Source organism: Aspergillus luchuensis, chromosome 2 (genome assembly GCF_016861625.1).
Source record: "Aspergillus luchuensis IFO 4308 DNA, chromosome 2, nearly complete sequence".
NCBI lineage: Eukaryota > Fungi > Ascomycota > Eurotiomycetes > Eurotiales > Aspergillaceae > Aspergillus > Aspergillus luchuensis.
Window position 1 is genome coordinate 2,604,955 of NC_054850.1, and position 13,566 is coordinate 2,618,520.

Sequence of the window (13,566 nt, forward strand, 5' to 3'; positions counted from 1 at the left end):
CTAGTAACAGTCTCAGTGAATATACAGAATCTAAACACACCATTGATCCTCTATCCCCTAAAATCACCCCCACAAACTAAGCAATTGTTCCAAGACATTTATTCACCCTTCTATTCTTATTCCTAATGAGTCTTTCTTTCAATACATCCCCATTCAAGCACCTTGTTTCATCTCCCGCCAGCTACTTACTATATCTGTATCTCTTTGTCCTTGGTCATTCAACGCCACAATCTAAATTAGTATCCCTCAGCAAGGACCTGTGAATTCCAGCTTTCTTTCAGCTTGTTGTGATTAGCTTGTGCGTGCTAGTTGTTGAATAGGTCAATAGGGGCTGTGTAACAATGTCAGAAGATCACCTGGACCTGTTTCTATCCAGCCTTTTTATTGTCTCATTCTATTGTCTTTACCCCATCTTATGAAACATGTTCTAGATTGGATACATGATTGCCTACTAGTTGCTCGGATACTGGGCTGCCTATCTCTGTGGGTCACAGGAACGTATATATGCCCTGGAATAAGAGTGGGAAGTGGGACTCTTCATAGAGGTGTGTATTCGTTAGTCAGAGCTTACTTCTGTTATCTTCTGAGATGAGTTAGGTAAGAAGGATTCGGACCCTTCGTAGTTGATTCATCGTTAATGACGCTTGAATCTTGACAGTCAGTATCAGGCGTTTACATCATCCTAGCAAATAGACTACCATTCACATCGACACCAGTATCGTAAAGTAGCGGAGGGGAGTAATGGAGTATCTCTGGCGGTAAAGTGCACTATTATATGCAAAACAAACCGCCTATATCATTCAGCATCTACCAAAACTCACTCACTCATCCAAATCGCGAAAGCACCTACAATTCCGATCAACAGTAGGAAGCGGTAGGACTCTCTCCCTCTTCAGCTTCTTCCGCAGAGCTCTTATCCAAAGATTCCCATACTGCTGTTCCAAGTTATCCCAAATCGGCTGGATGACCGCTTCCAGCCTGTCAATCTGCATTTTACCCCGCTGAACAACATACCAGCGAATAGAAGATAGCATGCGATACCAATCATCATCACAATGGCTATTATAGCCCTCGTCTCGGCAGCGTAAGAGGATGAGAGCGTGAATGGCCATAGTGAGGTTCGGGATCTTGATTTTATATCTTTCCAGCTCGTAGGGGTCTCTATATGCTCTTTCATTGAGCTCGACGTATAACATTGACCTCTCATCGTGCAGTGGCTCGATGTGAGTAGGGAGGCGTTCGTCCCTAATTGACATGTAGTACTTGTCGTGTCGGGACGGTTCGTTCAAAGTGGGTTCGGGGAATGAGAAGAGGGTTTCTCCGTGCCTGTATAGTTTTAGGTAGTATGTACGCGCGGGAACAATCCAGTAGCTCGCGATATGGAAGTGTCTTGCTGGTATCATGCCGTCTTCGGGACATTGGAAGCGCGAGCAAGCTTCGATGTGGCTCTCGGGACAGGTTGTGAATCCTGCTGCTTGTAGAGTTCGATACGCAGCGTCGATCAGTCTGTTTGGGATGATGAAGGATATGTCGTGGGGCTGGATATTGTTAGTGAGATCATTGAGCCCCGTGGATGTAGGTGCGATGGAAATCTTACCTCTTGTGTAAAGGCACCATAGGCGGATAGCATGTACTCGTTCCAGAGGACATGAGGGATCTTTGCATGATCCAGAAGACGCGCGATAATGGCGCATAGTTCTCGGCCGTAACAGCGCATCATTGTGATTAGACTGAGTACTCGTTGTTACATTTTCTGGGGTCTGGAAGGGCTTCCTTTCCTACTGATATCGCTGGGAAGATTCGAGGTTTTCTATGCTTTCCTACATCGAAACCTGTCCGGACAGCAATGGAGGTTCTTTCCGGGATAATACTATCATTGAGATCCATTTGAGGACCCTTGGGCTTTGATTTGTGCTACTGATTTTCTCCTTTCATGGAGTTTCAGGCACATTGTGTGACGGACAAAGCCATTGATACTGCAAATGCCTACGGTGGCATTGTTTTTGGATACTTGATCGAACCTTTGTCGGACATAATCTTCTTTTCTATGTGCATCTTCCGGGTCGTTATACTGTCTTCAGAAGACTTAGCAGGAAATGGCTTTCTGGATAGTTCATCAGAGAATGAAACTCGGAGATTTTTTCTCAATGGTGGAGGGCTTTCTCGTTCTGTTGGTCCAAGTTCGTAGTCATCAATCCTCACTCCTATCTACTCATATCTCAAGAAGCCAGTGAGTGGTTTGAAGAATAAAATGATTCCATCAGCACTACTCAACTGTAGGCTGGATCGGTTGGGCGGAAATTTATTTGCATTGGATGCGCCTTAGTTATAAGTATAGTTCATCTAATAAATTCGTGCCTCGGCTTCTTCCATATGTCAACAACCTGGAAAATGGCTAATGAAAGATGCTACCAAGGGAACTTCCACTGGCTCACAATCCTTAGCATCAGCTGCTCAGGGCACATGTTCAAACATCTTCGCTGATGTCAAGTTTGGGTTCGATATCTCACGTTGGAAGGCGGCTTGGCAGGAACGCGAGCCGTCCGTCACGTGTAGATCTTCGATCGGGCGCGGCCTAGCGATCCGCGCGACGCTGTCCTGGCAGATGGACCTCTGACCTCAATAACTTTGAATAGCAACTTATTGGTTGTAACACACCTATAGTGTGAAGTCAATTCTTGTCGGGTCTGCATAACTCCCACTACAACTTTTATATACTGCCAACGGCGCATGTACATCCCCCGAAAGCCGGAACATTCCTCTGAAGTCATCTCCATTCGCCATGTACGGCGAACACGGAAATAAGCTTGTATGTGCTCCTCTTTCAAGCCAGGCTCCATGAATAGCTCGCCCTAACGAAACCCACAAATAGGTGCAACATGCCAAGCGCACTCAGGCTCTCACCCATCTCCCTCCCTACCAAACCGAACTGGTCCGTTCCGTAGCCCGCGAAGTACGCGACCTCGACCGTGATGTCGCACACCTCCTCGGGCCTTTCGAAGGCAGTTTCAATCCGTCACAAGAACCAGCCGTCGCCTGTGCCCTTCTAGTGGATCACCTCTGTATGCGCCGCAACAAACGATGTCTACTTGCCTACCACCGTGTTCGCGCCGAGAAGCTCGAGGAGCTATGTTGGAATGGCGTCGACTTGCTCGAACAGCAGCTACCGACTGCAGACGAAGGGGCTGCAGGTGCGTCAGGCCAGGGGAGCGGGGGGTATGCAGCGATGGGCACTGCGAGTGGGAACCACAGTTCGTTGAGCCCGGAAGAAGAAGAGTACTTCCGGCAATATAGCGATCTCCTGGCGGCGTACAAGGGACAATGGACGGATATTGATCTTACGGGAAGCCTGGAGCCCCCGAAGGATCTCTTCATAGACGTGAGGGTCTTGAAGGATGCGGGGGAGATTCAGACCGAGTATGGGTATGTGAGGCATTTGATTCTACTTTTTTTTTCCCTCGCGCGTATTGTTGATCGGCGGGTTGGAATGCTGACATTGCATATAGGGTGATCAATTTGACGAAAAACAGCCAACTTTACGTGCGGCAAGGGGATGTGGAACGGTTAATCGCGCAGGGATTTTTGGAGCGTCTGAGTTGATGGGGAGTGATGAGTTTCAGATTATGCAATTTATGTCTTATGATACCCAATGAATGATGCCTCAAGAACGGAGTATAGTACAGGACGGTCTAGCTAGGATATGCTGTGTAGCGTTGTTTTGAATAATCCCAATTTTTCGGATTTGTGTCCAAGAATCGGACCCCAATTGCATACGCGTGCGCCATTAGCACAAGCTATTATCAGAGTGATTACGTAGAGTAATTTATATATCACGAAATAGGTCTATCTAGACTTTCTAGCCTCGCAGTAGCTGCAGCACCGTTGACGGCAGCGGCGGTGCTTACCTAATAGTGTTTGCAGACGAGGGAAGCATCAGGGCCTATCATCGGCCTCGTGCATCCAAGCTCCTTTGCTCTCTGCAGCAATATTGTGCCACTAACGACAAACTTCCCCTCTCAGAGGTACCGACTCGCCAACTAACCCAGAGCCAATTCGTGTCAGTCCGCTAGCGACTGCTTCTAAACCTCTAAGGTCCTTTCGGTTGACATCGGGCCCGTCAGAATGGTGGACCGGCGACAGTAGTGTCTTGTCGGTGATAAGGCTTTTTTAGTCACCTCCGCCCGCGAGCTTTGATAACGATCCTGGGTGCCATGTCTGGGCCTCATTGAGTCCCTTCCGGACCCTCCTGGCCTCCATCTTCGGGAGTCTGCATTTCTCCTTCTTTTTAACATCTGACTTTTATCTTCTTCCCCTCACCCAGTTCCCCAATCGCAGAGCAATGCCAACAGCTGCTGTGCCGATTAAATTCTTGCGTCATCTGCTATCATCTACCCCCCTCCTCACGCCTTTTCTGTCGCCAAACAATCACAAGCTTCACAGCCTGCGGGCTTAACTTTCCCCCTCCCCGGTGGTGATCAGGGAATATTCAGTGGCAGACTGTGTGAAACGATCGCTCATCACAGTCTTCCTTCCGTTTGCGGTCAACGATGGGTGTCTTCCGCTCCCGAGACAGCAGCGACTTTCGCATATCCGGGGTATCCCCTCATCGCTCTCCCTTGGAGGACGACCTAGACTCGAACAGAACAGAGATCCCGGTTGAACATGCCAATCATGGTAGCCCGCCCCGGTCCTCAGGCCTAGATTCACTGGTATCTGGCGGTACCAGCTTCCGAACTCCAAGTCGGTCTTTTTTCCACCGGTCATTCCATACTCCAGCAGGTACGCAGCTACAGAGACCTCACAGACTTTCGTTTCGTGGGGAGAGTTCGTCATCATTCAATTTATCCAGATCTGACCTTTACATTTTAGACACGGCGCACTATTCAACCCATGGCCTCAGGGAGCAGACAGCCGAACTGGCTTCCTTTGCATTGTCGCATGAATCGAATACTCTTCCCCCTTCCTTGGATATCTTTCAATCCTCCCAAAGTCCCAACCGCCCATCTTCTCCATCTATCAGTTTTGCTGCGCAAGGAAGGACAAATATAGAACCCGGTCCTTCCTCCGTCCCTACCACTGGTTCGTCGGTCCTGACACAGCTAATGCGCAAACCCGACGCCTCCGAGGCTGATCGAGACAACCGGGACAGAGCCTCCGACTGGGATGAGTTTAGCGAGAGTGCAGTGTCCGAGGATCATACCCTAGGAGTTGCGGCGGGGGGTGCGCCTGCTACTGAGCAGACTTCCTTGTTGCCCAAGACAGTACAAGCAGGACCTTTTCAGAACTATGGCGGGACTGGCGACGTCGAAAGTCAAGGCATTTCGGGGAATAATAAAACAAACGCATTTCCTGGAGCTGTTCACAAGCTTAGGATGTGTTTCTGTACGCTATCGAATCCGAAGTCGTGGGACGGACAGACTGTATGGCGGGATGGGATTGTCTATCCGCTCAGCTTTTTGCCGTCGGTATTCCTTGGCCTTCTGCTTAATATCCTTGACGCTCTTTCATACGGCATGATTCTTTTCCCGCTGAGCGAACCAGTCTTTGCTGATCTGGGCTCGGACGGTATCTCAATGTTCTATGTTAGTACCATCATTTCACAGTTGGTCTTCTCTTGTGGGGGTTCCATCTTCAAAGGAGGAATTGGGAGTGAGATGATCGAGGTTGTCCCGTTCTTCCACCAGATGGCCTTTACCATTCTCAATCGGGTTGGTCAAGACAACCCGCAAGCTGTGTTGGCCACGACTATTCTCTCCTTCTCGGTCAGCTCGGTTCTTACAGGCTTGGTGTTCTTCTTAATGGGAACCTGTAAGCTCGGTGCTCTGATTGGCTTCTTCCCACGTCACATCTTGATTGGATGCATCGGTGGTGTAGGATTCTTCCTGTTGCTCACGGGTGTTGAAGTGTCTGCTCGATTACCAGGCCCGTTCGATTTCACCTTGGGAACATTCGAAAAGCTTATGCAGCTAGACACGATATTTCTGTGGACGACCCCATTGTTTCTTGCTGTTGGCCTTCTTGTTTTGAAGCGTTTCTTGCGTTCCAATTTCTTGGTTGGTGGATATTTCATTGGTGTGGCCATTGTATTCTATATTGTGAAATTCAGTGCCAGAGTACCTATGGATTCATTGCGCGGCAAAGGGTGGGTGTTCGATGCTCCATCTTCGTCAAATCCGTGGTACCACTTTTACACTCTTTATGGTGAGTGATCACTATGTCTTCGCGAGTGTGCGTCATACTAACTGCTCTAGATTTCTCTGCTGTTGATTGGTCTGCATTTCTTGACACGATACCTGCCATGTTTGCACTCACATTCTTCGGAGTACTTCACGTACCCATCAATGTTCCAGCTTTAGGAATCTCTACCGGCGAAGATAATCTCAATGTCGACCGTGAACTCATTGCTCACGGTGTCACTAATGCCTTGTCTGGCTTTGCTGGAAGTATTCAGGTGAGTGTGTTCTAACTTCCAGCGAGTCAAATGCTGACTTATTCCAGAACTACCTTGTATATACAAACAGTCTTTTGTTCATTGACAGCGGCGGCAACTCTCGTGTGGCAGGAGTCATGCTTGCAGCTGCTACTGCGGGGATCATGGTTATCGGTCCAGTTATTGTCGGATTCATTCCAGTAATGGTTGTAGGAGCGCTCATATTTCTGTTGGGCATCGAACTGATGCAAGAGGCTTTGGTTGATACATGGGGCAAATTGCATCGACATGAATATCTGACGGTAAGCTTTGTCCTGATGACTGCGGCAAGCCTTTTGGCTAATTTTGCAGGTTGTGATCATCGTTGCGACCATGGGTGCTTGGGACTTCGTGGTGGGTATCTTTGTGGGGATCATCCTCGCATGTCTAAGCTTCGTCGTCCAAACTTCACGCAAATCCGCCATTCGCGCCACCTTTTCTGGCAGATTTACCGGTTCAACAGTCAGGCGACCGCCCATTCAGCAAAGCTTCCTGAAGGAAGCAGGACAGCAGTCACTCATCATCAAGCTTGGTGGATATCTGTTCTTTGGGACCATCGTGAGTGTGGAAAACACCATGAGGGGACTTATTGAGGAGGAAGCATTCAACAAACGCCCGATCCGCTTTCTGATTCTGGACTTCTCCCGCGTTTATGGCATCGACTTCTCCGCAGCAGAAGCATTCACTCGCATCAATCGGATTCTGAGGAAACGGAATGTGCAGATGACGATTTCTGGCCTCGATGTAGGAGGAGACGTCGGGAAAAGCTTGCAGAATGTGGGGCTATTCGAGCCCATAAATGGTGTTGAGATCTTTGAAGATCTAAACTCGGCGCTCGAGTTCTGTGAGAATGACTACCTGAAGGTCTTCTATAGCCACAGGGAAGCCTTGTTAAACGGCAAGAACAAGTCGTCGGCCTTCCTCGAAGTTCCCACGCCTCAGGGTCAGTCTCATCTTGGAGATGCGGTGGTGAGTTCACCTCGTCAGCAATACTTGCAGCAAGCCGCTAGAACGACTCTCCATGAGAACGAAATGGCGGTTGTCCAACCAGCTGCATGGTCCGCAATGCGACAACCCCTGCCGCTTCTCCTTCAGACATTCCAGGGCTTGACGTCTCGCAACGAAGATTTTTGGTTCAAGGCTTGCACGTATTTCGTCCGCGAGAGCTACGCAGCTGGCACCGTGCTGTATCACGAAGGTGACGTCCCGAAAGGCTTCTATCTACTGGAGTCGGGGATGTTACGTGCAGAGTATGAGCTGCCTCAGGGACGATACTTCGAAATCATCGTAGCCGGACGGCCATGCGGCGAGTTACCATTCTTCAGCGAAACGCGGCGGACCGCAACAGTCAAGGCCGAACAGGACTGTGTGAGCTGGTGCTTGACTGCGGAGAAATGGCAAAACATGCGCGAGCGTGAGCCAGAGATTGCGCGAGAGCTGCTAACCGTTAGTCTCAAGCTGACGACGGAGCGAATGGACAGTATTACTTCGTAAGTGACGCCAACTTTACTGCAAACGATCTGTACTGACCTATCTCAGATATGTTCTCACGACGGCAGCTTGATCCAATCATGCCGTCCTGTATTTTGGAAACCCACACATAATCTGTATCGCATCTTGGGGTGGACATCTGTTGCATATGTAATGACCTAATGTGGAATGCATTTTAATATTATTGTTTATTACATATTCAGAAATGAGGGTGTAGTATACAACCACCACTAGAAGGGTAGGCGCTCACGCAACCATCAAGATCCACAAGAAGGATCCGTCACCAGCCGACAAGCACAGCGCATGACCGCCGACGAGGAATGAACCGAACCACTAGCAAAATCGAACCATATTCAATGTCCTCGGGTCCGACAGCACCAACCACTAGCCTGTAAGCACCCTCAAGTGGCACGGAGTACATGGAAAGCATCCCGCCCACCAATAGGAAAAAGTAATCGCACTCTCATACAATGATCGATCGAACAATGGCGTGACAAGCACGAGTCGATCAGTCCGTCAGTCAGGCGACCCTGCCTGTCCGGCCCCCTCCACTCAATCACTCACACCCCATCAACCACAGCTGAAAAACAATCATCATCACAGACCAACCACTGCACTCGTAGTTATTATGCTAATTAACTTGGCAAATACTTAATACTGTCAAATGATCACCGGCAATTACTTCCGACGTCTCTCTTTCTACTACGTAGTAAATAGTATAACCTATAACTACGGAAATCACCCGGCGATTGGAATAGGTGGGGCTTAAGTGAGGGGGGGGGGTGGGTTACGTTATATATTTCGCTGCTTATCTGTCTACTACCTTAAGGTATTTACTTAGCATCACTGCTAATCAAACTAGTAGATACTAGATACAGTTCCCGTAAGTTTATGGGTTAGTCTGTGAGTCATGTGGCTTTTCTCGGTCTACATATCCGTACTCAAACTTCTAAGCAGTAAGCAGTGGCGGTTGATTGATTGAGAACCAACGGTAATCGACAACCGTGATCAGTACGTACGTAATTGATCGGCTGGGATGAATGAGTCTATATTCTGGCATCTACTACTAATTAATAACCACACTAAAATCTACTCAGTTGTATATGAAGGAAGTCATCATTCTGATGCAACAATAAAAGCACAATAAGTTGGGGGAGGGTTGTATGTGTGTGTGTGACAAATCCATGTCGTGTGGACGTGGCGCAATATTTCGTCATTACTATCTTCAATTTCCAATTTAAAGGAATAGTATGCGAAATGCGGAGTATATCGGAGGAATGTACAAATGGATGTACTGTGTGCAGATAGAAGCGGTAAGTAAGCACCGTGGTTAGTTAGTCATTTGTCAGAGAGAGTAGATAATATCTATTTTTGTGATTGTTTATTTGGTTCTCCGGGGGGAGGGATGATTCGGGTAATGGGCGTGGTAATCTACTCCATGAGTGTACTACTACTACTAATAGTAGCGAGATGCAAGATGGCGCAATCAATAACATGATATTTATTCTACAGAGTAGTACTCCCATCTGGGGGGCGGAAGTTGGGTTGGTCTTATGTAAGAATCCGTTTTTTATGGGGATGGGGATTATTACAAGTGTTGATCTTGATATAACATTTAAGATTACAGTGTACTTAGTGTGTAGTAATTATTATAGTGTATAGTAGGTGACAAGCTTTGGGAATCTATCAGCATCAATTGCGCGCAGCATTCGCAATACCCTCTTTTCCACTATTCATACGGGTGGAATCTGGCACAGCCTTGAAGACGACTACGTACTACTAACCCTGACTGCCGACGGGGAGAGAGAGAGAGAGGGGAAGAGAGAGAGAGAGAGGAAAAAGCAAAGAGGACAGAATCGGCCATCATTGCAACACGGGCCAAGCCTGATCATCAGATCGACGGTGGTCTGATTGGTTCACAGCGGTCCGGGATAAGCAAGTCGTTGGTGCCGTTCAGGTTGATTGTCGCAACGGCGAAAAAGGGGGTGGTGGTGGTGCTACTACGTTTTTACTTGGCTAGTGGGTTTAGCTAAGATCCACTTCTTCTTTACACTTGCCGCCGCAGATACCTACTACTCATGTAAGTATCTACTACTCTGCAATGTGCAGAGCTTCTAGTTGGTTGGTCGGTTGGTTCGGTCGGGTCGGGTTGGAATTAAGTACCCTGCAGGTGCCTTGGGATGATTGGAGTTGCTAGTTGCTACTTACTGAGTTGACTGGTGAAAATTGTAAAGCAGCTAACTACAGTAACTACAGTAGGTACATGGTTAGTTGGTTGGTAGTGTTATGATGGAATAAGTAACTACCCAGTTACTAATAAGTATGGGGCGGGGATCCCCGAGTCACGGGCGGCTCTAATGTTGAATGAATTTCCTAATTCGGGTATGATATGATAGGCGAGTGACAATCATGATTTGATGGCGGGAGTTGTCTAGGGAAAGCATGCGTGACGATCTTTTGTTCTGCTTCTTTTCCTTCTGCTGCTGATGGTGACGGTGTTTTGACATATGATGTTCATTCGGTAACGTAAAGTTAGCCTGTAACTTGTTGGTTCCGTGGTTAGCTATGAGTGTGTGCTGTGGTTTAGGGATAGTAGTTTGGTGTGGTTATGGATGGGTGCCGCATAGACTGGTTTGCGCCCAGATCCAGATTGATTTCATCGTAAGGAGAAGAAGCTTGGTCAAGGAGAGTGCTTGATTCTTGAGGTGGAACTAGGGCGTTTTACTCTAGGGCTGGCTTGACTAGTAACTTGCAGTTATGTAGGAGTAGGAGGTGGTGGTTCCTGTTTGTTCTATCTGGTCAGACCTTCCAGGTAGTTGAGAGTTGAAGTGACTTGAGACAGGGGATGATGATAGCGTTGGTACATGTGGGTCGCTCGTCCGCCCGCCATGGCGCTATCCAGTCACCCTACCCTTACTAACGTAAGTTAAGTACGAAAAAGTACGAGCGAAAGTGAACTGATGGACCTTGTTGGGTAGGGGTGGAATTTTCGATCTTTTTTTTTCTTTTTCGCGCTAGTCAATACTTTCATAAAATTTTTCTTGGAAACGGAAAAGAAAAGAAAAAAGTTCAAAGGTCTTTGTGAGACTGTGAGATAGAATGCGACGATAGGATCGCAAAGCCACAGATACTATCAAAGGTTGCCGAAGTTGAAGACGCCATTGATCAGGGTAATGTCACGCGAGTCCATCTACTACTTACTGAGTACTACTGGCCGCAGAATCCTCACGGATAAGGCAAGGCAGTAGGCTGAGATGGAGGGTGTCCTTGGCCCCTGGTTGGCCCCCGAATTCACAACAATGTTCGGGCTGTCACGAGGGGGTTTGCCTGTCGCATGGATGGGGATGGCCATGATTGCCGCTGGGATTGGTATTTCCCCCCTCCTCCACCTTCATACCTGACGATAAAAAAAGTTCGCCGCCATCGGAGCAGGAGGACGAAGAAGACGATGTTGGTGATGACGACGATAATGATAATTATTGATTTTCCCTCCAAGAACAGATCCTGCACATCGTTAACCAAAACGACGACTGGTCGGTAACCGAGCGTCTAATAAATTGCAACCTACGGGCAGAATACCTCAACTAGACTAAAACACGGAATCCTAGCAGTAGCCCGGCGCTTAACACCTGACTAGCTCACTAACATGCCATAGTCGGAACTAATCGAAGACTACGGAGAAGCCTTGAGAGAGATCTTGGTGGATCAGGTTGGGCAGGGAATGTCCTGCTTCCAGACTTGTATATGTGAAACATACAATCTTTGCGTTGAATTTGATACACCACCCATAGGCCACTTGTTTTACTTCCCTGCCTAGATATAATCTACACCAGGGTATGAAAGGTTAAAAAGGAGAGGAATAAGGAGAGCAGAGAAGATGCCACTTGTCTGAATATTGGAACAGCGAACTGACTCAACCATGGTTGTGTAACGGCCCAGCTACAAGCTAAACCCACCAGGATGATCTGAATAGGAGACCATGGATCAGGACCGAATGGGTGGCTTGGGTCCCACAAACACGGTGAGCAGGTGATACGGGTAAACATAGATTCTTCAGAAGTGGTCTAATGAGTTCTTTTGAGTCTAAAACATGAAATAAAAAATATGTAAAAAATAAAAAATAAAACATTCCTAGCTTTGATTTTTTCTTTTCGCCTATGCCATCTGATCTTTCAGATAAGTTTCGTTTCAGCTGTCTGGATGGGAGTTCCCCGATGATAAGGTAATCATGTCAGCAGCGGGTTAAGGCCAACTGCTCGCGAGCCGTTAATCTGCACGACGGGTAGCCAACTAAGAATGGAGGGGAGCTGGCGACCTGTCATCAAAAAGGTAGTTCTAGCTTCTCGCAGGAGTTGTCTGTCTTGGGGAACGATTCACCATGGTTTCAACCGCCCTTTGACCTCATAGGGGGGAGGGGGACGGGGAGGCCAAGGGTTAAGGATTTATTACCCATTATTGGGCCGATGCGAGTAGTAGACTAGGAAAGCTCTCGCACCGGCGCAAGAGCCATCGTGTAGAAAATTTTTCGTCCAGTGAATTACCTCCGACGGCCTGATTTATAGTTTGGACCCAATAACCGGCCCTTTTCTCCATCGATGGACACCTTTTCACACTGGAACGGGGTTCTCATTCTGACGGAGTTACTCCGGGCTACCTTGCCATGAAGTTGACCACTCCGGAGTAGAACTTCCAGTAAGGTACGAGCGTCGATCTGCAGACTACTTACATATATAATTCAAGCACATAAGATGTAGATGCCCAGTGAAAGATTTGGATTGACGGTCCCCATATACAGTAGTGAAGGGGGAATGATAGTAACGTGTCTGTGTGTGGGTTGTAAATCTTTTTAATCTATTTTATTTTTATATTTTACTTGGTAGGATGGTCTGATGATGATGGGTCAATCGAAGTAAGTAATTGGGGGGGTCAACCCCTGATTGTTAGGTAAAAGGGCAAGGGAAAAAAAAAATAAAAATCAAATAGAATAGAATAAAAATAAAAGGAAAAAAAAAAAAAAACGGAAGAAAAAAAAATAGCAGTAGACTCACTCACACCCTCACACACCACACACCAGACACTTAACCCATGATAGTTTAGCCCTGGAGTGGCCATCCCAGTATCAGGCCCACCCTCTTTCAGTCTAGGCTCTAGTGCCGCCCTGCAGCTCCCTGCCTGTTTGGGACGATGCGCCAATGACCAGGCCTCGTCGCCCACACCCTTTCATTTTCGCCCTCGCCCTCGCCCTCCTTTCGGCCCCTGCTCCTGCTCTCCCTCCCCTCTTTTTCTTGTCGCTTCCTTCCTCTTCTTCTTCTGCTTCTTTCTTTCTCTTCTTCTCCTCTTCTCCTCTTCTTTTCCCTCTCCATATTCATTCTAATCGTGACTGTCCGTCCCGGGTTCATTTCTTTTCCCACCCACCTTTTCCCCTTCATTGTGATACCCGAGCTCTTGTAGCTTTGCGCAAAGAGAGCTTTTGTTTCCTTCTGTTGAGATACCCCTTAAAGAGATACCCTGCTCGACGCGCGCCTTTAATTACGAAGCTTCGCCAGCTTCCCTAGCTCTTATTTAATCCCATCCCTACTGATTATAATTACTCGTCTAATCACCAC

The 13,566-nt window shown here is 47.7% G+C and overlaps 4 protein-coding genes across 4 annotated transcripts; 3 read left to right on the forward strand and 1 right to left on the reverse strand.

Annotated features, from left to right (window-relative positions):
• Positions 1 to 771: 771 nt before the first annotated feature.
• On the reverse strand, positions 772 to 1,720 carry AKAW2_20848A (uncharacterized protein; the record flags this gene model as incomplete). The annotated part of the gene is made up of 3 exons (XM_041685606.1): positions 772 to 791; positions 851 to 1,538; positions 1,598 to 1,720. The coding sequence occupies 3 exons, from the start codon at positions 1,718 to 1,720 to the stop codon at positions 772 to 774; spliced, it is 831 nt and encodes a 276-aa protein (XP_041539674.1).
• A 1,062-nt stretch (positions 1,721 to 2,782) lies between these two features.
• On the forward strand, positions 2,783 to 3,511 carry PSF1 (DNA replication protein PSF1; the record flags this gene model as incomplete). The annotated part of the gene is made up of 2 exons (XM_041685607.1): positions 2,783 to 2,809; positions 2,873 to 3,511. The coding sequence occupies 2 exons, from the start codon at positions 2,783 to 2,785 to the stop codon at positions 3,509 to 3,511; spliced, it is 666 nt and encodes a 221-aa protein (XP_041539675.1).
• Positions 3,512 to 4,547: 1,036 nt separating this feature from the next.
• Positions 4,548 to 8,033, forward strand: AKAW2_20850S (sulfate transporter family protein; the record flags this gene model as incomplete). The annotated part of the gene is made up of 6 exons (XM_041685608.1): positions 4,548 to 4,779; positions 4,870 to 6,201; positions 6,252 to 6,451; positions 6,499 to 6,732; positions 6,782 to 7,959; positions 8,009 to 8,033. The coding sequence occupies 6 exons, from the start codon at positions 4,548 to 4,550 to the stop codon at positions 8,031 to 8,033; spliced, it is 3,201 nt and encodes a 1,066-aa protein (XP_041539676.1).
• A 5,119-nt stretch (positions 8,034 to 13,152) lies between these two features.
• AKAW2_20851S (uncharacterized protein) lies at positions 13,153 to 13,515 on the forward strand (the record flags this gene model as incomplete). The annotated part of the gene is made up of 1 exon (XM_041685609.1): positions 13,153 to 13,515. One exon carries the CDS (start codon positions 13,153 to 13,155, stop codon positions 13,513 to 13,515), a length of 363 nt encoding a protein of 120 aa, XP_041539677.1.
• Positions 13,516 to 13,566: the final 51 nt, after the last annotated feature.